Raw genomic sequence first — 23,615 nt, 5'->3', positions numbered from 1 at the left:
TCTTCCAGTGATAACGTTTGTAAATTATTTGTTTTGCTTTTCTATTTTTTTATTGAACATCAGGCCAACTGTATAGAACGTCAACAATTCCACAAATAGAAGTAAATTAATTTGACATCAATACTGATTCAGAACAGTTACATATACAGGGAGTGCTTAAAAATCAAACTAAACCATGCTTTAAGTACTTTGCACACTTTAATCCACAGTGTGACAGATAAGTTAACATCAATAGAGAACTGTGGCAATATTTGAAGAAACCAGTATGGCCACTAAAAGGTATCTATGTACATGGACATAGAAGAAAAAGCAGGAGTAAAAGACGAAACACAAAGTGGCCCAAGGGAAAGGATGGCGTTAAGAAAGAATACAATATTTTTAATGATTTGTGAATCTGGGATACTCAACTACATGGTATCAGAATCAACCAAAGTCATGAATGAGTATGCAAATAGCCACTGGGAGTTCTCGTAGTTTGATTCCAGGGTGGAGTTTATGCTGAGGTATCCTATACATATGATAGTTCTTAAGTCGAATTTGCAGCTGCTGAATTTTGCTAAAGGTTAGCACATCTACCACATTCAACTATTTTTTTAGCAATCATAACTTGCTTGCAGATTAGCCCCATTGTAATTGTACACAGAACATTAAATGGAAGCATTCTACCTTTTGTCATCTTCAACCCCTGCGCGGCAACTTTAATGTCCAGTGAACAGTGGATCTAAGGACTTAGCCAACACTGAATGCTTTTTCCTTTTGGAAAGTTGCTTACCTACAGTGGATCTGTTCCATTACGTACCTGTCAGGAGTTGACATTAATAAACAATACTTTGCTTCTTGATTGGATTTCTTGCTCTGGGGAACTGTTGGTACAGGGACTGTGACCAAGAGGAGTCAATGCTAAACATTAACGTGAGAACTGTGTGCATTCAGACATGCAACCAAAGCTTATTTTTATTATTGCTCAAGAGAGTGGAGTTGCCACGCAGTATCCATGCACTGACGCCAGAAGAGATAAGGGAATATTTATTTTAATGTATCAAAAAATCCAAATGGTTTTCTCTGCCATTGCCAAAGAGGTAACATCAGTGGCAGCTCACCTTTCACGCGATTAAGTATATATAGGTTAGATAGTCAAAATGAAATCATGAGTGCAGCCACATCAAGAATTTCTAAGAACAATACTTGGAATTTTGGCATGCTACATATTAATCTTTTGACAGTCTCCAGAAATACATAATGTATGTTCTCCTACAGGATGTCTCTGAGACATACCACAATGAAAACTTGCTGCGAACACTTTCTACTGTTTTACCCTCCTCCAAGACTCTCATATTTCTCTCCGAAATTATGATATCCAGACAGAACATGATCGTTGTTTTCATGAGGGACAAAGGGTATAATTTTGGTCCTGTGGTATAATTCCCATGCCTCTACAGTGCCCTTACTGTTGAGTACCAAATTGACACTATATTGATTGTTGGGAATTACCAGGTTAGCGTGACAATGTCAGATTGTCTGGCTGGTGACATGGCTGGGGAGAAGATAGGTTGGAGGGACACTGAACATGAAGAGTTCTACACCAGAGAATTATTCAGAAATTAGTACAATTGACCAAACACCGAGTTTAGGAGTGGGACCAGTGCAGGAACAAGAACGAAGAGAACGTAAGTACGGGCATAACATACAGAGACAAGGGTCTCAGACAAGAGCAAGATCGAATCCAAAGGAATATCCTTACTGAGTCCTTCAGAAGGAAGAACAATTCAGAGATCCAATACAACCAGGATACTTGACCTAACGCAGAAGAAGCTGAATATATAGCATGGGAGAATTAAGCAGGAGAGGTAGTGACTGGAAATGTAAGCTCTCAGAGCCCTGCCACGAAATCCACATGCAGAAAATGAAAAAGGTGAGAAATGTGGAAGAACATGTTCAGGCACTTTTCTCTTGATATGACTTGCATGATGCCTCAACTGCCTTGCATCAATCCTATAACAGCACTATGCTCATGGAGTGGTACACAGTTACAAGCAGCATTATGCCGCCCATGTATAACTGGAATTACTTAGCAGTAAGATTTACATGGCAATTGTCCCCATATGGGTCACACAGATGTAGTTTAGGCCACTTATAAATTATCACTTGACTAGAAAGTCATTTGTTTGAATGGAGGTTATGGGTTTTATTTACACTATACGTAGATAATGAAGCAAAATGGCATTTCACTAGGAAAAGCTACGAATCAAATTATAACCATGTAGGAAAATTATAAAATTATAAAATATTTGTATTTTGATCGCACCCATGCAATAAAATCCTCTCCGATGTGGATATGAAACTGCCAGATTTTACCTTTATATCTTTAAATTTTGTATAGCAAAGCTCCCAGACATACCTTTACATTCATTGCTGCATATAGTGAAAGGCATAAGCAATGTTTGCTTTTAAGTCCTGTTGAGCAGTTTAAGAATTCATGCGTGGAGTGAACAAAGCCTTGTTTAACAGGGTGCTTTCAACCCATCATGTAATTAACTAATGTTTTTGCTGATTTCCTCAGGCAATTTTAAGCATTGCTGGAATAATTAATACTATGACGTCCCTTCCTTTGGTTTGTCTATTTTTGCAGAAGAGTGTATGATTAGGTGCCCAGTTTAGTAGCCAGCTAGGTGCCTTTAGGGCACCTTCCTCATTGAAACTTTTGTTCTAGCTATAAAGTTCAGGTTTTCCTCTCTGAATACATAAACAATGAAGCATATTTTGGTGACTCCTGAGAAAGTGCTCGTCAATTCACCACCTAGAATACAGACACTGGGGTTATGCTAGACCCTTTTGTACATTACATTATTGGCAAAGCTAGTGGAACTGGAGGTTCACATTGCCTGGATTGGATTAGGTGAGCCAATCAAAAGACGGGTACCTCTACAGACTGCCAACTACAAGATATCAGCTTCTGCCACATGACATACATACAGGGTCAAAATAGCCGAGTAGAATATCAGATGAAGTAGGTCTATTTAATTTTTCGTCCTGAAAATGGTGGTTTATAAGTAGTAAGTTGAGGACTTTTAACCTAGGGTAATAATTGATTGACTGCTAAAATGTAGTTAAGGAGATTGGCATCATAGATAATGTAAGTCAACAATTTTGGCAAATACATATGTGATGCTGCACATATGCAACAAGTATGTAATTATTTCATTGGGATATCATCAGGCCTGAAATTACATGGTACTATGGTCATTTTTTTCTGAATAATATTTTTTATTGGGTTTTTCATTCCAACCAACAAATATAGCAAAACAAGCCATTGTGATGCAAAACAGAAACAAGACAATATATCATAAGGGAGTACTATGGTATAATCGAAAATACACAGAAAGACCAAGGTAATGGATAACTGATCTGTGACCTGGGGAAAGAGACTGGGGCTGAATGAAAAGAAACGAGGTGATACTGCATGAATTCCTTCATATCACTAGTAACAAAGGGGGAGTAACAAGAACTGGGGAGAAAGAGGAGGTTTGCAGGGGTTGACAGCAGCAGGTGTGTGATTGCAAGGAGGTGGCACAGGAATGGTTGATCATGATATATTTATGCCAGTATCGGTCTAAGATCGGGTAGGTCAGATGATAAGGTGGATGGAGGTCGGGGAAGACAAGAAGAAGCCTCTCCCAGCGATCGCTCCTGCCTCAAAACAAAGGGAGAGTAGCAGGTAGTTGATTGTCCAGAGCAGTGAGTTAGACAAGTAGGGGCATATTTATACTCTGTTTGTGCCAGATTTGCGTCATTTTTTTTATGCAAATCCAGCACAAACTTAACTCCATATTTATATTTTGACGCTAGACATGTTTAGTGCCAAAATATTGGAGTTAAACTACCTTGTGTCAATGAGATGCAAGGGAGGCGTTCCCGGGCAAAAAAATGACTCAACGGCCCTAGCGCCGTACTGTATTTGTCCTACTGTGCAAAAATCATGCATGGGAGGAGGAGGGCCTTAAATAATGGTGCTAAGCCTGCTTAGCACCATTATTTAACGCCTGGATCAGGGCAGGCGTTAGGGGACCTGTGGGCCTTTTTCATGGTCAGAGACCTTAGAAACAGCCCACAGGTGCTCTTCCCTGCCCCAGGGACCACCCCTACCCATCCGCACCCACACCTGGAGGTCACCATCCCAGGTAAGTATTTTTATTTTTTTTGCAAAGTGCCAAGGGGGGTCTAACTAGGGCCCCCCTACATGGCACTGTGCCCAATGGCCATGCCCAGGGGACTTAAGTCTTTACTTGGCAGGAGTCATGTCCATGGGGGTTGTGCGTGGAAATATTGACGCTAATCAGGTTAGAGTCATTTTTTTGACTCTAACCTGACTAGCACCATTCTTGCACGCACAACCTCTACTTTCCCCTACGCCTCCTCCACCCGGTTAGCATCAATAATTTTGATGCTAACTGAGTCTTACCGCTGTCTAGCGTCATAGCTTAAATATGATGCCCAACTGGCATCCAGGAATGTCGCTAGCCGGCGGTATACTTTTTGAGGCAAAACTGCGCTAACACAGGTTTGCCTCAAAAAGTATAAATCAGTGCCGTGGTGTCTGAAGTGTCTATTGCGTTTCGGATGTTAAGGCTTTCATTGTGTGGTACATGGGAGTTCATCTTCTTCAACTAGTTGGAGGAATTGCGTATATAACATGGCCCATCGTGCAGGGATGGGGTGTTGACAGAGATGTTGCATCTCTTTGTAATGAAGGGCACTCTCCTCCGCTCGATCTCATTTGCACAGTGCTCCATTTCAGGCTGTCACCGGCAAGGCTGTCGGCGACCTTCAGTAAAGGGTAAGTGTGTGCTTGCCTAATCGGAATGTCAGCACAGCCAAGCAGATACACACTTCATATTGCTTTCAAAGCTTGAAGATGCCCAGGGCTGTTGAATCCCAGTTGCGTAATTCTAGGAGTTCTGTGACATCCCTGTAAGGTATCGTGCACTGCTTGCCAGTGTTGCTGCAGGGCCAGACATGACCACAACATATGTTTAAGATTTGCATCTAATGTGTGACATAGGAGGCAGTTCATCTGTGCATTCAGGTATTAGTGGCTCAGTTGTGCTGGGGAGAGATAAGCTTGGTGTAGTATGAAGAATAGAATGCTTTCGAATCAGTGGTTGTGTGAAACCTGTTGGGGGTGTTCTAATGCCTACATCCACTCTTTGTCATGGAGAGCCCTCCCAATGTCATACTCCCACTTGTGTCTTAGTGTAATAAGTGAAGTGTTTGTGAGGTCACGGGTGGCTTTTTAAAGCCCTAAGTTATTTAGTGACGATTGTCGCCCACAAGGGGTATTGTGTGTAATACCGGGCGGGTAGGAGTTCTTTGTTACGTGGCCCCATAGGGCTCGGAGGGTGGCATGGACTTGCTGGAGAAAAAATTGTCACAGTGGAAGGCTGTAATTCACAGACAATTGTTCAAAGGTGAGTAAGCGGGCTTCCAAATACAGGTCACTATCTTAAACTACTGAGTAGTCAGACCAGTGCTGCAAGGCTCTGGCTGTGTAATAACGCAGTAAGTGGGGGAGGCCAACGAGGGACAGGGATGGCATATATGCGGGTCTTCTGGACACATGATGGTGTGTGCGGATCATACATGAGCATGCTATCGCCACCTGTAATGGTCACAGTGAGGGAGGCACTGCCTTAGGTACAAGATACCTGTGGAGTGTCACTACTGGGATGGGGCCTTGTTCATTGAAAACTTCCTCCATATGTCTCTGTGCTGTCCAGCACAAATGCCATTCTAATTGGGCAGCTAAAAAGTATCCTTTGAAGGAAGGGTCACTGAGTCTGCCTTATCCCACTGTGACTTGGAGCTTTTTAAGGGTGACACGGCATCATCCACTACCCCATACAAGTGTACCTAGGAGTGAATCAAGCTCAGTGAAGAAAGTTCTTTGAGGTAACCGAGGTAAGTTTGCAAAGAAGTATAGGAGGTGGGGTAACAGGACCATTTTTTAGAGTGCGATTTTCCCGATCGGTGCCAATGATAATGGTTGCCAGAAATTTACCAGCAAGTGGATTCCAGTTAAGGCCCTGTGGTAATTGCCCTCGTAGAGATCAGAAGGGGAATGCTACATGCGCACCCCTAAATATTGGTTCACCTTGTGGCACCAGGGAAGCTGTTCTTCCCCAAGACGTATGTCTCATGGAGGGATGGTCTGGAGAAAGAGGGCATCATGCAGATGCTGTCGAATTAACACAGACTCCTGCTGCTGCGAATCACCCTCAGCTAACCCCTGCTTACCCCCTTGGTAGCTTAGCAGAGCAGTAGGCTTAACTTCAGAGTCCTAGGTGTAAAGTATTTGTACCAACACACACAGTAACTTAATGAAAACACTACAAAATGACACAACAACAGTTTAGAAAAATAGGAAATAATTATCTAAACAAAACAAGACTAAAACGACAAAAATCCGACATACACAAGTCAAGTTATGAATTTTATAAGATTAAACAAAAAAATAGCGCTTAGAAACACAAAATGCTTCGATGAGGTGTTAACATGGCGTCGTGACGGAGTCGTTCACAACAAGCCGACACCAGCGGCACTGGACACGGAGTCGCGTAGACCCCCAAGTACAGTACCTTTGGTGAAGAGTGAAAACAAGTCGATGCGCGAAGTAGGGGATTGCGGCGTCGGTGCGAAAAGTTGAATCCGTGCACTTCGAGCGGCGTCGGTCATGACGTGGTGCGGGGACTTCCACGGAGTTGCGGACTTCAGCGGGGCTGCAGCGGCGTCGGGCCTGCGAAGGTTGTCGCGTTCCAGCGAAGATCACGGAGTCGGGTGCAGGCGGTGTCACTGGGTTCAGTAGCGGCCTCAGTTCGAAGTCGTCCGAAGCCGATTTCCTTGGATTTCCACCAGGGCACAGGGACTGGATAGGGCACCACTTGTCAGAGCAGGAGTCCCTCCAGAGACTCCAGGTGCTGGCAGAGAGAAGACTTTGCTGTCCCTGAGACTTCAAACAACAGGAGGCAAGCTCTAAATCAAGCCCTTGGAGATTTCTTCACAAGATGGAAGGCACACAAAGTCCAGTCTTTGCCCTCTTACTCTGGCAGAAGCAGCAACTGCAGGATAGCTCCACAAAGCACAGTCACAGGCAGGGCAGCACTTCTCCTCAGCTCTTCAGCTCTTCTCCAGGCAGAGGTTCCTCTTGATTTCCAGAAGTGATCTAAAGTCTGTGGTTTTGGGTGCCCTTCTCATACCCAATTTCTCCTTTGAAGTAGGTCTACTTCAAAGTAAAGTCTCTTTTGAATGCAAAATCCTCCCTTGCCCAGGCCAGGTCCAGACACTCACCAGGGGGTCGGAGACTGCATTGTGTGAGGACAGGCACAGCCCTTTCAGGTGTAAGTGACCACTCCTCCCCTCCCTCCTAGCACAGATGGCTCATCAGGAAATGCAGACTACACCCCAGCTCCTTTTGTGTCACTGTCTAGTGTGAGGTGCAACCAGCCCAACTGTCACACTGACCCAGACGGGGAATCCACAAACAGGCAGTCACAGAAATGGTATAAGCAAGAAAATGCTCACTTTCTCAAAGTGGCATTTTCAAACACAGAATCTTAAATTCAACTTTACTATGGGCCAGATGTACCATCAAGGCCATTTGCGATTCGGAAATAGCGATTTTTAAGAAATCGCTATTTCCGACTCGCAAAGTGCCATGAATCACATTTGCAAATCGGTAATAGAGATTTCTTAAAAATCGCAAATGCTATTACTGAACCAGAAATCGCAATTTTGGAAATGCAAAACCCAAAGGTGCTGGGGGCCTAAGGCCCCCTCTGCTGCAACCCTAAAAAAAATTGGGGGACATATAAGGTGCACACATGCCAAAAGGGCATGTGTGCTTTACATGTACAATTTAAAAATGCATTTTAAATGCATTTTTAAATTCTGCACATGGTTACCACCAAGTTCACCTTGGTGGTAATTAGTGATTCCTAAATGCCAAAATCGCATTTAGGAATTGCTTCATACATGTGCTAAGGAATCGCAAATAAGGAATCCTTATTTGCGATTTCTAATTTAGAGAGTCTCAATTTGCGACTCTCTAAAAAGGGTCGCAATTTTAAGGAATCGCTATTTTAGCGATTCCTTAAAATTGCATTCAGAATGTATTTTATACATTCTGAAATGGCATTTTGCATTCGCAAACGGGCATTCGCACCGTTTGCGAATGCAAAATAGCTTGATACATCTGGCCCTATGTGGGCTTCTTGTCTTTTAGCGTAGGAATAGACTGCGTATCTCTTCCTAGCTGTATGGAGGCCACTGACATTGAGAGAGAGAAAGTGAATGTCAAACATGAGGACCATAGAGTGTGTCAGTGGATACGTTCTGCATGTGTGATGGGTGGACCCTGTGGGGGTCTCAGTCTTGTAGGTCATCCCACTTAGGTGCAGCAGGACCTGAGAGATCTGTCTGTTATGGATCACCGTGAGCCTGTCTAAGTACCAAACCTTTCCAGCTACATTAATTGGGCCATGCAATACTGAATTTCTGTTGCCTGTACTAGGCAGGGGAGGGGAAACTAATTAACGTGTGAACTAGAAGAATAATGGGGGGATATTGCAACTGGTAATACACCCAAACTGTGTATAGGCAATATGCCCTGGAAGTACTTGGGGGTGTGGTAAGCTGTATGAAGGATGGATAGGGTTGGCATGCCCTATGGAGCATTGTGTTGGTGATGTTGGGCCTGTGGGGGGCTGCCGGGTGCCCTAGATTCCCTAAGCTCAGGTCGTCCAAGAGCCCGAGGTGGGGGGAATTCAGAAGTGAAGTCCCTTCTGGTGGTCAAGGGTGTAGGAGGAGCGGAGGTCCCCTATTAGGTCGTGAGCGAATAGAGTGGGTGGTAGTCTAGAATGGGGTGTGCGGGCAGTAGGTGCCTTGGAAGAGTGGGTGGTGCCTAAGGAGCCTGCAGGAAGGGCAAAAAAGGGGTGATTTCTTAGATTAAAGTATCTGCTGTTTAGGGGGTAATTAGTGTGAGTGACTGTGAGTCATGAAGAGAATCGTCCGAAAGGACGGTGTTGTCTTCTGAAGAGAAGATATATGGTCCACTCTTGTCATCTGTGGCTTCAGCATTGGTACCCAGAGTGGCAACCACTTCCAGAGACCATTTTAGTTCTGCGGTGATCTGTTTTAGGTTGGGGGTTTCTCTGGGATAGGTTGCGCGACTGCCCCCTCCCATCTCTTGCCTGTGTATTTTCTTTGAGATTTTGGGGGGCTGTGGAGGTTCCCTTCTCTCCAGTGGGTGACCACCTTTGCACTTTTTCACCCAGTCCCAGGTATCTTTACGGTCTGTGAAAAACAAAGTTGTGTCATCGACCATGATTTTGAGGTGGGCTGGATACAAGAGTGAGTACAGGATGCCCAGTTGACATAGATGGTGTTTAACTTCAATAAATGAGAAGCTGGTGCTGTGCAGTACTGGTGTAGTCCAGGAAAAGTATTACAACTTTGTCTTCCTTTTCAAAGTGGGCAGCCCACCTGGCTGCCTGCAGGATAGCATTGCGGTCTCTGTAGTGGAGAAGTTTTGCCAACATGGGACATGGCATGGGCCTGGTGGGTGGGTGGGGAACGGGGACCTGATGGGCTCTTTCCAGAGAGAAAAAGGTGAAGGGATCTGGTAATGTAGTAAATGTCTTGTACCAGGTCTCCAAGTAGGAGATAGGCTCTTGACTCTCTGTGCCCTCCTGTACTCCCTAGATCCTCACGTTGCTTCTTCGTGAGCTTCCCTCAGCGTCTTCTGCCCTGTTCTTGAGGATTCTCACCCACTCCTGCAGGTCCCGGATTGCCGCTCGGTTATCCTCTGCCAGTGGTTGTAGGACTGCCAGCACTTTCTCACCATTGGTGACCTTATCTACGAGTTTGCAGTGGTCGTCGCACACAAATTCGAGCTCCGAGGCCAGGGAACACTTGCTTGCTTCCATGGAAACTCTGGAGTGTTCTATTGCCGTTAGGACTTTGTCCAGTTTGTCAGACATGGAGAGCTGCGGAGCAGCTTCCGGAGATGTTGTATCTGGGACCATAGAAGGTAGTGCTGGTGTAGTGGAGCCAAGCCTGTGCTTGATGGAGGAGGGCAGGAGTACGCACCTCACGTTTATGATGTGGGAAAACAGCTGATTTCGAAATGCTACAGTTACGGATCCAGATTAATCAAGTCTTTTTGGTCCCCATGGCAGCTGGCTCGACAGAGTCACTGACAGAGTTGACAATGCCTGATCTGGGAGTGGTAGCGCCATAGAAAAGGGAGAACAATTAATACATCCCTGATCAGGTGTGAGACGCATTTGGTCAAGGAGTCGCCAATGCTCAAAGAGGTACTAGTCTTTGAAAAGAGCGGGTGAGTGAGGCGATCAGGTCAACAGGTGAGTTGGAGTCATAGGCCAATTACAGGGCTTTTTCTGGTAAGGGTGCTTTTGTCAGGTAGGTTATGGCTAGCAGTTTCTTAGTCCCCTGCACACCCTTATATGAGGGCAGAGATGGGGGTCACGAAGAGCCCCCCCACTGATTTATTGGGGCTGGGCTGATGCCAGTCGTTTGGGAGGAGAGTTGTGGAACCACCATGGAACTCTGTGCACCACCTGACACAAGGTCCCTCAGTATGAGGGGGTTCAGAAGAGGAGAGTAGGAAGAAAGTGATGTGAGGCGTATGTCTCTTGGTACGTAAGGGAGACAGCGCAGTCACTCACCTCCTGATGGTGTGCAGACAGAAGGCGGATCCGGCTAGTCACCTCCCTAGAGGTTGTAAGGCCTGAGGGGAGGGTCCCTCTGAAGGGGTGCTGCCCCTTTTATGGGTTGTCCTGGGGCACTTCAGGCTGAAGAGGAGGGAGTTGCTGCAAGGTGCTCCCCCCAACTTATATCCGGCAAGCTGTGGTGGCTGTTAGCTGTTGCTGCCACTGTCTACTAAGGGTCCCGGATTGCTGTGGCCGCTGGCAATGACAGCCTGCCCTGCCCCGATCAGAGTGACAATGATGCCAACAAACAGAAAGCTATGAGTGGGTTCAAAGGCCTTTATTGAATACAGGACTCTCACAAGCAAGAGCTCATGCTCAACCTAAAAATCAGGCACCAAAGTATTTTGCCCCAGGTTTTCACTTTGCACCTATTACGATTTGAACGCAAATACCTCACACTCCTGATTTTTGCTTGTGCATTAGAAACTGCACATGGAACCTGTGTGGCAGAGACAATATGGGCCCACAAATCAAGCACACAAACCATTTTGGGATGTTATTCCTCACTGCTTACGACAAGAGTTATCATGTGCACAAGCAAACTTGATAGTGTGCGCAAAGACCATTTTGCTTCTATGCTTTCACACCTATTTTGCTGCTTAATGCATAATTCTAAATGATAAAGAAAGTAAACTCATTACAGTAAACTGCATTGTATAATGCTAGAACTAGCCCGCATGAAATACCATGGGACAGAGCGCTTTCGCGAGACAGTTTGGGAATACATGGATAACTCACCAGCATACGTGGTGCAGACAGAAGCAGTAAATGGCCAACTGGTTGCTTACTTTTGTTAATTGCCAGAGGGAGGGAGAGCGATTTTCTTTCCAAGTTGGGCAAATTGTTGCCACGTATTAAAGCTAGCAAAACAAACAGCAAAAAGAGACCACTAATCAGTGTTTCTCACAAATGATCTGTTAATAAATAGGACACCTAAAAAAAGAACACTCTGCAACAAAACAACCCATAGACCTGGCATGCAGGGAACCCAGGAGCTTCCCTAACAGGCTAATGCCAACAGGTCGCTTCCTTTGAAAGGTGGATTTGTGTTTTTTTAAGCGCTTGATATCGAACTAGGCGGCATCAAAGCACTCACAACTTTGACAGATGAGGGAACTGAGGCATATGGAGATAAAGTGACTTTCTCAGGCTCACAGATTTTCTTAAACTGCGGAAGTGGAAGTATGCATTAGAACTTACTTTTCCAGATATTTTAAGTTATGCAAGTGGAAAAAGAGAAAGGATCCAGAAACGATCACTTTATGTGTCAACCAACGATATTAATAGCTCTAACTTCCATCTTCCCCCCAAAAATTGCCAAAGTTAAGAGTCTGGGATGCAATGGGGTTTTAGAGCCTGACAAGTGTTATAGGACGTGGAGTGTATGGCATTTTTTATTTTTGATGGTTTCATGTACAAGTATCTTCCACAGTGCGTCCTGCTACATATATGGGAAAAGAAAAACGTTAGGGTTGGGGATGACCGGTGGGTCCTGATGCTACTCTGCACCTTTTGCAGCTGTGTTTTGAGGGTACAAAGGGGAGAAGAAACAGGGAGGGGTGGGGATAAGTTAAAAAAAAGACGTATGATGCAACCAGCATTGTGACCGCACCATAGAGCAATTAGTACCCGAATTCCATTGTGAGCATCAGACGGCCAGTGGAGGAATACTTATTAAAGCTAATAAAAATGTGCTTGGTACTTGCACCATGGAACACAAAGGAAGTGACACCAGGGGCAGCTCCTCTGCTATGGAGGAGGAGCGTCACCCCCCTGGCCAAGAGTAAGAAGATTAAAAAGAAACAATAGTTCTACGATTGTTTCATTTTTCATCTGCTGGCTCAGCCAGGAGTACAGGGTAGGACTGAGCTTCAGGATGTGGGGGGAAAGAGCAGCGAGTGCACCTAAATGCGCATGTGTGTTTGGCCAGGCATCTCAGCCCGGCTAGAGAAACTGCACAGACTCCAGGGCTGTGTCGGAGCGGCAGTCCGAGTAGCTCCGACCAATCCTGGTGCTGCTTTCATGCTATCCTTAGCATGAAAGCAGCACCGGGATTGCTAGGGAGCCCGTTCTGGTGTCCTGGTGAACGCTGGGACACCACAGGAAGAGGAGCGACGAGCGAGGCCGCAGGAGACGGCAGCAGTAGAAGGTAAATATCTTTTTGTTTTTAAATGTTTTTGTTTTTTCCCCGTCCCCTTCAACCCCCTCCCCATTGAGATTTGTGGAGGCTGCTGCTGAGTGACACATGGCATGCATTGCCCAATGAGAAGGCAGCAAAGAAGAGTGACAATGATGACGATAAATATTAAGCTATGGGTGAGTTTCAAGCCCATTATTGCACACAAGAGTCTCACTAGTGAGAGCGCAGGTGCAAGAGCATGCTGTCGCAGGCTCGCCATAAAATTGTGTTCCTACCAAAGAAAATAAAACGGTGGGTACACAATGATTACTAAATAGATCCCGAAACAGCATGCATTTCTTTTTCTACTTATTATGGCACATGCCACTGTTGTAGCCAACACCACAATCTTGGAAAAAATCTTCGAATGTGTACTTTCTATTTTTGCTTTAAAAAATACACAGTTGTATATTCATTTCACATGCTACGAGATGAATCGTTCTTCACTGAGCTTGGAAAGAGTATTATCTTGTACAGCCTTTGAGCTCTTTATGTTCTGGGTGACAAAAATTTGAAAGGATACCAAATTTATTTTTTTCCATTGAGAATGTATAAATGTTTCTATATTTAATTCACTTGTGTTAATAACTAAGAGAGCAAACATTTTCATGTTGAAAATGTATTAATAATATCATTGTAGCTGTTGGCTGTCCTTCGTGAAGTGAAATACCTGGAGATGTTAAAACATACTGAAATACCGGAGGTTGCCATGGTGTTATATTCCAAACGTGAAATGCTTCACAAGGTAAGAGGCAATAAATAACTAAATGTGCCTTATTCTGCAAGTTACTTTGCATATCTGGTGTAGAAACACCTTCATCATAATTACGTTATGGAAGTAATTCCAAGTTTTATGTCTAATATGAGGTCACATTTTTGTCCAATGAGAAAAGTGAATATGTTTTAGCTTTTTTCCCTGTTTATACTTGGAAATTATATTTCTAAGGGCCTGTTTTAGATCTTGGTGGTAACACTTGACTCGACTGGAAACCTGTCCACTGCCCTGGATGGTCCACCCTCCGTATCTAGATGTTGGTGGTACCATAGATGAAAGCCCGCATTAGAACCTCCGTTGCTGCCAAGAAATACCGCCTGTGTAGATGGTGGGAGAGGGAAAAGGGGATGCCAGCGGGAACCCAGACACCCTTCCCACCCTGCAGATTTGATTGTGCTTTACAGAAGAAAAAAGTGGCGTCCGACCTCCATGTCTGAATTGGCGGATAGGAGAAGGGGGGAGGGGTGAATTGGTGGTCCCTTGGGCTGGGGGTCTGCCATGGGCCCCCTACATCATTTTCATTCTTCCCCCGGGAGGTGGCGGTCCCTGGGGCTGAGGGCAGGTCCTAGGACCCCTACTACTATAAGTAATTCTACCCCAGGGAGGTGGTGTCCCCGGGGAGTAGGGGGCCACATGGCCCCAGCATATGAATAGATATAAGCCTCAAGGAGGTGGTGGTCTCCGGGGAATAAATAAGCCATAGGAAGGGGGCCTTGTGTGCCCCTCTCCTTTATTTTTATAAGCCCCCAAGAGCTGGCCCACCCGGGGACTGTATTAACACAAGAGCAGGAGTCTCTGCTTGGTTTTAAAAAAAAAATATTGCCACAGATTCGTGACTGCTAATTCACCACAAACATTTTAAAGATACTGCTATGGTGCCCTGGGGAGTTGGCAGTCCCCACCCTTATTTGCAATAACTTGCCCCAGGAAGGTGGTGGTCCCTGGGGGTCCATAACAGACACTCTACATAATTTTCATTCATCCCCAGGGAGGTGGTGGCCCCCACATATAATTGAATGTTAGCTTCAGGGAGGTGGTGGTTTCCGGGGCATCGGGGGGGGGGGTCCACAGGACCGCCCTGCTATAAGTAATTTTGCCTTGGGGAGGTGGTAGTCCCCAGGGTTTGGGGGCTGCACAGCTCCCTGCATACTAATAAATATAAGCCCCTGGGAGGTGGTGATCCCTGGGGCTGAAATAAGCCCTAAGAGGGGAACCCTGTGTACCCTACTCTCTGCTTTATTTTTTAAGTGCTCCCCCCCCCCCCCCCCCGGCCACTTGTTTAAAAAAAAAAAATGTTGCCAGGGATTCACGACCCTGTCACAAATTCACAGAAAAATCTTTCTTAAAAAGTGTTTTTTTGCCCTGGTAGGGTCCCTTTGCGACACCAGCATCCCTAAGCTGGCCCCTTTTCTTTTTTTACTTTTTTTCTGGGTCTCAGCTGAAGCCAAGATGGCTGGCAACACTTCCTGGTTGAAGTGTTGTCAGGCAATGAAATCTCTGCACAAGATCAGGAGGATTTGTGAAGCCTTCGTGCTTCTAGATATACAAATTAGGGCCAGGCCCTGTGGCCAACCCTCGATAACTACCCAACCCTGAGAGAGAGCTAGTGAAAGATTGAGAGAGAGATGGCGATTTAGGTTTTGATGAATGATATACTTAAAATGAGATATTTCTGGACAGATTGAAAAGGAAAATGTTTTTGTCAATTAAAAAAAAGGAGATGAGCTTTCAGTATGTAACTGAAATATTTATAGTAAATTTATGTCCCTGCATACTAATAAATAGAAGCCCCGGGGAGGTGGTGATGCCTGGGGCTTAAATAAGCCCTAAGAGGGGGACTCTGTGTACCCCCTTCTTTATTTTTTATATGCCCCCCTGGTCGCTTGTTTTTCACAAAAAAAAATTTGCCAGCGATTTGTGATCCCATCGCAAATTCACAGCAAAATCTTTCTTAAAAAGTTCTTTTTTACCCTCGTGGCCTCACTTTGGGACGCCAACACCAGAACTAAGGGGTCAGGGTGTCCCTACCCTAGCCCATTTTGTTTTTTTTAGCTTTTTTTCTGGGACTCGGCTGAAGCCAAGATGGCTGACAACACTTCCTGGTTGAAGTGTTGGCAGCCAATGAGGTCTCTGCACGATATCAGGTGGATTTCCGAAGCCTTTGCACTTCTAGATATACAGATTAAGGCCAGGCCCTGTGGCCAACCGCCTATAACCACCCAACCTTGTGAGAGGTAGTGAAAGATTAAGAGAGAGACGGCGATTTAGTCTTTGATAAATGATATACTTAAAATGAGATATTTCTGGAAAAAGTCAAAAGGAAAATGTTTTTGTCAAATAAAAAGAGTGAGATCAGCTTTCATTATGTAACTGAAATATTTATAGTTGAAAAGAAACTAAAGCAGGAAATGGCCACAGACTCACCTAGACTAGAACCCTTAACCTTTAGTGTACATGTCTGAGACCTTAACCACTAGGCCAGAGGAGACTCCTTAACATGCCCTCTCCAGACATAGCTATGACATTCAACCCACAGATTTTGATGGTAAAAAGACTTCAGTGTTCCATCACTAGGAATATTTAGCTGTGAAAACACTAGAAAATAAACAGAACACTGCCAAGCAATACTAGGATTTGAACCTTCAGCATACTGAGTGTCAGCACACGACCTTGACTATTAGGCCAGAAGTGACTCTGTTCTGCATCCAAATGTAACTATGACATTCGTACCAAACATCTTGCTAGTCTGACTCTTTGAAGTCATTGTATGGAGAGACCTATGCAATGGCATTCTCGCTCTCTCTTCCATCCCCTGACAGGATGGAAAAGAGATGGAGAGAGTGACAGGACCACAGGGGAAGCTTCTAGGCTTCTGCGGTCCGAGCCAGCTCCCCACATCCTGCGGGAGCCGGCATTGCTCCAACAATCAGGGAGCTGCTTTCAATAGCAGCTCTGATCTTGCGGGAGCAATGTTTTCATCTGTTCCCCTGCATGCATATTTGCATGCAAGAAAACAGATGAAAACTCTGCTTTCTGCTAGTGGGAGCTGCTTGACAGCTCCTCCTGTCAGAAAGCGGATATTTTTTTGCTTTTACTTTGTGAGTGCTGTCAGCTCCTACCGAGCAAAAGCAAACAGCTATCTCTCAGGGGTGGGCACTCTGGGACATACCAGGAGCTGGCCCTGGTGGGTGGCAGTTCCCAGGACCATCATGAGCTCTTTGACAGAGCCAAATAGTTGCCCGGGGAGGTGGTGGTCCCCAGGGAAGCATGGGTGCTGGGTGCCCCAACTCATTGGATTTCAAGTTGTGCCCCAGGGAGGTGATGGTCCCTGTGGCTGCAGGGGAGCTGGATGGCCCTCTCGCATTTCATTTGTAATTGTGCTCCAGGTTGGTGGTGAACCCCCTGCATCCATTTTGTATAAAACCAGACGGAGGTGGTGGGTCCCGGGTCTGCGGGGTCTATGCATCTTCCCCTTCAAAGTCTGGCCCACCCTGGCGGCTTCACTGAAGCAAGCGCAGTAGCCTGCACTTGTTGTTTTTGTTTTCAGCAGATCTGTGGATCCATCGCAACTCCCACCGAAAATTCAGAAAGAAAAAAATGCTTTTTTTGCTCTCAGGTAGTCCCCAGTACCAACGTTAAGGGGTCAAAGTGTCGCTACCCTGGCCCCTTTTCACTTTTTTGATCTTTTTTTCAGGGACTCGGCTGGAGTCGAGTCCCAACATGGCTCTCAACACTTTCTTGTTGAACTGTTGGCAACCAGTCAGATCTCACCACGAGATCGGAGGGTTCACGGAGCCTTCCCATCCCTATATATTAAAATTTGTTTTTTTCTTTAATTACTCAGAAACTACTGAATGGATTTACACCAAATAATAAAAAGGTTTCTTTCTGCACCGAGAGCTATCTTTCTGGCAAATTAGGTGTAATTCCGTCTGGTGGTACGGGCGCTGTTCCTGTTCAAAATCCCTATGTAAAATGCATGGGCAAAAAAACATTTTGCCCCCCCCCCCCCTTTTTTCTTGCCCCCCCGCTTGATGAATCTCTCCTATATTTTTCAGACAAATGCTGAATGAGCTTCATATTTTTTGGGAAAAGTTTGTGAAGATTCATCAAACTGCACCAAAGTTATTACCTACCTAGTGGCAACCAACACTAGGTAATATACAGGGAGTGCAGAATTATTAGGCAAGTTGTATTTTTGAGGATTCATTTTATTATTGAACAACAACCATGTTCTCAATGAACCCAAAAAACTCATTAATATCAAATCAAATCAAATCATTAACATTTGTAAAGCGCGCTACTCACCCGTGCGGGTCTCAAGGCGCTAGGGGGGAAAGGGGGGGTTATCGCTGCTCGAACAGCCAAGTCTTTAGGAGTCTCCGGAAAGCGGAGTGGTCCTGGGTGGTCCTGAGGCTGGTGGGGAGGGAGTTCCAGGTCTTGGCCGCCAGGAAGGAGAAAGATCTCCCACCCGCCGTGGAGCGGCGGGTGCGAGGGACGGCAGCAAGTGCGAGGCCAGCGGAGCGGAGGGGGCGGGTGGGGACGTAGAAGCTGAGGCGTCTGTTGAGGTATTCCGGTCCCTTGTTGTGGAGGGCTTTGTGTGCGTGGGTGAGAAGACGGAAGGTGATCCTTTTGCTGACTGGGAGCCAATGCAGGTGTCTCAGGTGTGCGGAGATGTGGCTGCTGCGGGGTACGTCGAGGATGAGGCGGGCCGAGGCGTTTTGGATGCGTTGCAGGCGGTTTTGGAGTTTGGCTGTGGTCCCGGCGTAGAGGGTGTTGCCGTAGTCCAGGCGGCTCGTGACGAGGGCGTGGGTCACGGTTTTTCTGGTGTCGGCGGGGATCCAGCGGAAGATCTTACGGAGCATGCGGAGAGTGAGGAAGCAGGCGGAGGACACGGCGTTGACTTGCTTGGTCATGGTGAGAAGAGGGTCCAAGATGAAGCCGAGGTTGCGGGCGTGGTCTGCGGGGGTCGGTGCGGTGCCGAGGGCCGTGGGCCACCAGGAGTCATCCCAGGCGGACGGGGTGTTGCCGAGGATGAGGACTTCCGTTTTTTCAGAGTTCAGCTTTAGGCGGCTGAGCCTCATCCAATCTGCGACGTCCTTCATACCCTCTTGTAGGTTGGTCTTGGCGCTGGTGGGGTCCTTGGTGAGGGAGAGTACAAGTTGGGTGTCGTCGGCGTAGGAGGTGATGATGATGTCGTGCTTGCGTACGATGTCGGCGAGGGGGCTCATGTAGACATTGAAGAGTGTCGCGCTGAGCGATGAGCCTTGAGGTACGCCGCAGATGATCTTGGTGGGTTCTGAGCGAAACGGAGGGAGGTAAACTCTTTGGGAGCGGTTAGCGAGGAAGGAGGCGATCCAGTCCAGGGCCTGGCCTTGGATCCCGGTGGAGCGTAGGCGGGTGATTAGGGTGCGGTGACAGACGGTGTCAAAGGCAGCCGAGAGGTCGAGGAGAATGAGGGCGACCTTTTCACCGTTGTCCATCAGGGTTCTGATGTCGTCTGTGACTGAGATGAGGGCGGTTTCCGTGCTGTGGTTGGTTCGGAATCCGGTTTGTGAAGGGTCGAGCAGGTTGTCGTCTTCCAGGAAGGTGGTCAGCTGTTTGTTGACGGTCTTTTCTATTACCTTGGCTGGGAAAGGTAGAAGAGAGATGGGGCGGAAGTTTTTCAGGTCGCTTGGGTCAGCCGTAGGTTTCTTTAGTAGGGCGTTGACTTCAGCGTGCTTCCAGCATTCGGGGAAGGTAGCAGAAGAAAAAGAAGAGTTGATGACGGTCTGGAGGTGCGGGGCGATGATGTCGTCGGCTTTGTTAAAGATGAAGTGCGGGCAGGGGTCCGAAGGGGCGCCGGAGTGGATAGAGTTCATGATGGATTTGGTTTCTTCCGTGTTGATGTGGGTCCAGTTGTTGAGGGTGATGTCCGGGGAAGCGGGTTCAGTGGTGTATGGTTGGGTCTGGTGTCCGAAGCTATCGTGGAGGTCGCTGATCTTGCGATGGAAGAAAGTGGCGAGGGATTCGCACAAATCCTGTGAGGGCGTGACGGCGTTGGCGCTGGGGTTGGAGAACTCTTTGACGATGCTGAAGAGTTCTCTGCTGTTGTGGCTGTTTTTGTCTAGTCTGTCGGTGAAAAAGTTCCTTTTGGCAGTGCGGATCAGGTGGTGGTGTTCGCGTGTAGCGTTCTTGAGGGCGGTCATGTTGTCAGCGGTGTGGTCCTTGCGCCAGGCCTTCTCAAGGGCACGACAAGTTTTCTTTGATTCTTTGAGGGTGTCAGAGAACCAGAGAGGTTTTTTGGTGTTGGTCTGTGCATGCGTGCGTTTGAGGGGAGCAAGGTTGTCAGCGCAGTTGGAGATCCAGTTTGTGAGGTTGAGAGCTGCGTCGTTGGGGTCGGTGATGAGGGTGGGTTGGTTGGCGGCGAGAGCGGAGAAGAGTTGCTCTTCAGGGATCTTGTTCCACTGTCGATGAGGGATGGGTTGAGTGCGGAGGTGGGAGGTCTCGCGTCGGAATGTGAAGTGGACGCAGCTGTGGTCGGTCCAGTGTAGGGCAGAGGTGTGGCTGAAGAAGACGTGTTTGCTGGCGGAGAAGATAGGGTCGAGCGTGTGTCCGGCGATGTGGGTGGCGGTGTTCACCAGTTGTTTGAGGCCGAGGTTGGCGAGGTTGTCGAGCAGGGTGGTGGTGTTGGGGTCGTTGTTTTGTTCCAGATGGAAGTTGAGGTCGCCTAGGAGGATGTAGTCCGGTGAGGCGAGGGCGTGCGGGGAGATGAAGTCGGCGATGGCGTCGCTGAAAGAGGCGCGAGGTCCGGGAGGACGGTAGACGAGGGATCCTCTGAGGGTGGTCCTTGGGTCGGTGCGAATCTGAAAATGCAGGTGTTCAGCGGCGAGGGGGGGGTCTTCGGTGGAGGTGGTGACGCTGATGGAGTCTTTGAAGATGATGGCGACACCTCCTCCTACTTGGTTGGTGCGGTCTTTTCTGGAGATCTTGTAGCCTTCGGGGATGGCGGTAGCGATGTCTGGAGCAGAGGAGGCGTTCATCCAGGTCTCCGTGATGAAGGCGACGTCCGGGGCTGTGGAGTCCAGGAGGTCCCAAAGTTCAACGGCGTGCTTGTGGACGGAACGAGCGTTGATCAGGATGCACTTGAGGTGGTTGATGGCGCGTGGGCTTGTGGTCGTGGTAGTTGCGTGGTGGAAGATGCGTTTGCAGGAGTTGCAGGCGAAGGGTCCATGGGTGCCTTTGGGGTGAGCTAGGAAGCAGGTTTTGGAGCGCCCTGGGTTGAGGGCGTGGAGGGTGGTGGGGTCGTAGCGGATCAGCGGGGCTTGGGGGAGCTGGGGACCAGGGGTCGTGGCGCTGGGCGCGGGCCAGGCGCGGACGGGCGCAGACGGGCTTGCCTCTGGCGTGCCTCCGGCGCGCCAGCGGCGCAGTCGCGCAGCGGCCGCCACAAGAGGTAGGAGGGGGGGGGAGGGGTCAGCTGGGGGCGAATGGGAGCTGGGGGCGGGGGCGTGCAGGAGGTCGCGGCGGGAAAGCGCGAGGGAGGGGGGGGACAGGTAGAGTGAGAGGAGCTGGGGGAGGGGGTTTAGGGTGGAGGAGGGTGAGTGTTGGGAGGTTTGGAGATTAGGGAGTGAGATAGGAGTAGGGTTGTGAAGATAGGGGAGGGGGGGTTGTAGAGGTGGGTGAGGGAGAGAGGTAGAGTGAGAGGATAGGGAGATAGGTAGTAGAGGGGGTGGCGGGAGGGGGGGAGAGATAGAGAAATAGATAGAGAAAATAGATAGAGAAGTCGATAGATAGGGAAATAGATAGACAGATAGGTAGGTAGGGGGAGGTGGAGAGTGGGGGAGTTAGATAGTGAGATAGGGAGCTAGAGAGATAGGAAGATAGGAGGAGTGAGGGAGGTAGATAGCGAACGGGTTAGCTAGGGGTGAGAGAGGGGGAGGCGAGTGAGGGAGGGGGATGAAGAAGGAGCAGGAGGGCAGGCTCGGGGGAAGAAGACGGAGGAGGTAGAAGAGCCGAAGACAGGAGAACAGAAGACAGAAGAACAGAAGACAGAAGAACAGAAGACCGGAAGAGCAGAAGACAGAAGAACAGAAGAACAGAAGAACAGAAGAACAGAAGAACAGAAGATCGGAAGAGCAGAAGAACAGAGAAGAACAGAGAAGAACAGAGAAGAACAGAGAAGAACACAGAAGAACCGAGAAGAAGAACACAGAAGCACCGAGAAGAACAGAGAAGAAGAACACAGAAGACCGGAAGAACACAGAAGAACAGAAGGGAAGAACAGAAGAACAGAAGAACACAGAAGAAGATTGCAGAGGGGGAGCGAGGAGGAAGAGACAGAGAGGAGGAAAAGAAGCAGGAACAGGAGAGAAGGTGAGTGGCGCGGGGCAGGGCGAGGGGCTGGGAGGAGGGGGGTACTTACAGTTAGGTGGGTCTCAGGAACACAGGAACTCGGGAACTTGGAGGAGCTGCAGCGGCAGGGGGAGCGACCTACCCTTGGGTCAAGGGTCGCTACCACTGTCGCGCAGCGGCCGCCATAAGAGGTAGGAGGGGGGGGGAGGGGTCAGCTGGGGGCGAATGGGAGCTGGGGGGCGGGGGCGTGCAGGAGGTCGCGGCGGGAAAGCGCGAGGGAGGGGGGGGGGACAGGTAGAGTGAGAGGAGCTGGGGGAGGGGGTTTAGGGTGGAGGAGGGTGAGTGTTGGGAGGTTTGGAGATTAGGGAGAGAGATAGGAGTAGGGTTGTGAAGATAGGGGAGGGGGGGTTGTAGAGGTGGGTGAGGGAGAGAGGTAGAGTGAGAGGATAGGGAGATAGGTAGTAGAGGGGGTGGCGGGAGGGGGGGAGAGATAGAGAAATAGATAGAGAAAATAGATAGAGAAGTCGATAGATAGGGAAATAGATAGATAGACAGATAGGTAGGTAGGGGGAGGTGGAGAGTGGGGGAGTTAGATAGTGAGATAGGGAGCTAGAGAGATAGGAAGATAGGAGGAGTGAGGGAGGTAGATAGCGAACGGGTTAGCTAGGGGTGAGAGAGGGGGAGGCGAGTGAGGGAGGGGGATGAAGAAGGAGCAGGAGGGCAGGCTCGGGGGAAGAAGACGGAGGAGGTAGAAGAGCCGAAGACAGGAGAACAGAAGACAGAAGAACAGAAGACAGAAGAACAGAAGACCGGAAGAACAGAAGACCAGAAGACCAGAAGAGCAGAAGAACAGAAGAACGGAAGAACAGAAGAACAGAAGACCAGAAGACCAGAAGAGCAGAAGAACAGAAGAACAGAAGAACAGAAGACAGAAGCACAGAAGATCGGAAGAGCAGAAGAACAGAGAAGAACAGAGAAGAACAGAGAAGAACACAGAAGAACCGAGAAGAAGAACACAGAAGCACCGAGAAGAACAGAGAAGAAGAACACAGAAGACCGGAAGAACACAGAAGAACAGAAGGGAAGAACAGAAGAACAGAAGAGAAGAACAGAAGAACACAGAAGAAGATTGCAGAGGGGGAGCGAGGAGGAAGAGACAGAGAGGAGGAAAAGAAGCAGGAGCAGGAGAGAAGGTGAGTGGCGCGGGGCAGGGCGAGGGGCTGGGAGGAGGGGGGTACTTACAGTTAGGTGGGTCTCAGGAACACAGGAACTCGGGAACTTGGAGGAGCTGCAGCGGCAGGGGGAGCGACCTACCCTCAAAGCTGAATATTTTTGGAAGTAGTTTTTAGTTTGTTTTTAGTTTTAGCTATGTTAGGGGGATATCTGTGTGTGCAGGTGACTATTACTGTGCATAATTATTAGGCAACTTAACAAAAAAAAATATATACCCATTTCAATTATTTATTATTATCAGTGAAACCAATATAACATCTCAACATTCACAAATATACATTTCTGACATTCAAAAACAAAACAAAAACAAATC

The 23,615-nt window shown here is 47.8% G+C and overlaps 1 protein-coding gene across 1 annotated transcript in view; it reads left to right on the top strand.

Moving 5' to 3' along the window:
- Window positions 1-23,615, top strand: part of LOC138283610 (dynein axonemal heavy chain 11-like) — a 2,790,563-nt gene that overhangs the window by 418,265 nt on the left and 2,348,683 nt on the right. The window contains exon 17 of the mRNA XM_069221547.1: window positions 13,604-13,708. Within this exon, the coding sequence (XP_069077648.1) occupies window positions 13,604-13,708 (105 nt within the window). The remainder of the gene's footprint in view (window positions 1-13,603; window positions 13,709-23,615) is intronic.

This window comes from Pleurodeles waltl, chromosome 3_1 (genome assembly GCF_031143425.1).
Source record: "Pleurodeles waltl isolate 20211129_DDA chromosome 3_1, aPleWal1.hap1.20221129, whole genome shotgun sequence".
Classification (NCBI taxonomy): Eukaryota; Metazoa; Chordata; class Amphibia; order Caudata; family Salamandridae; genus Pleurodeles; species Pleurodeles waltl.
This window is presented reverse-complemented; position numbering and strand designations above follow the sequence as displayed.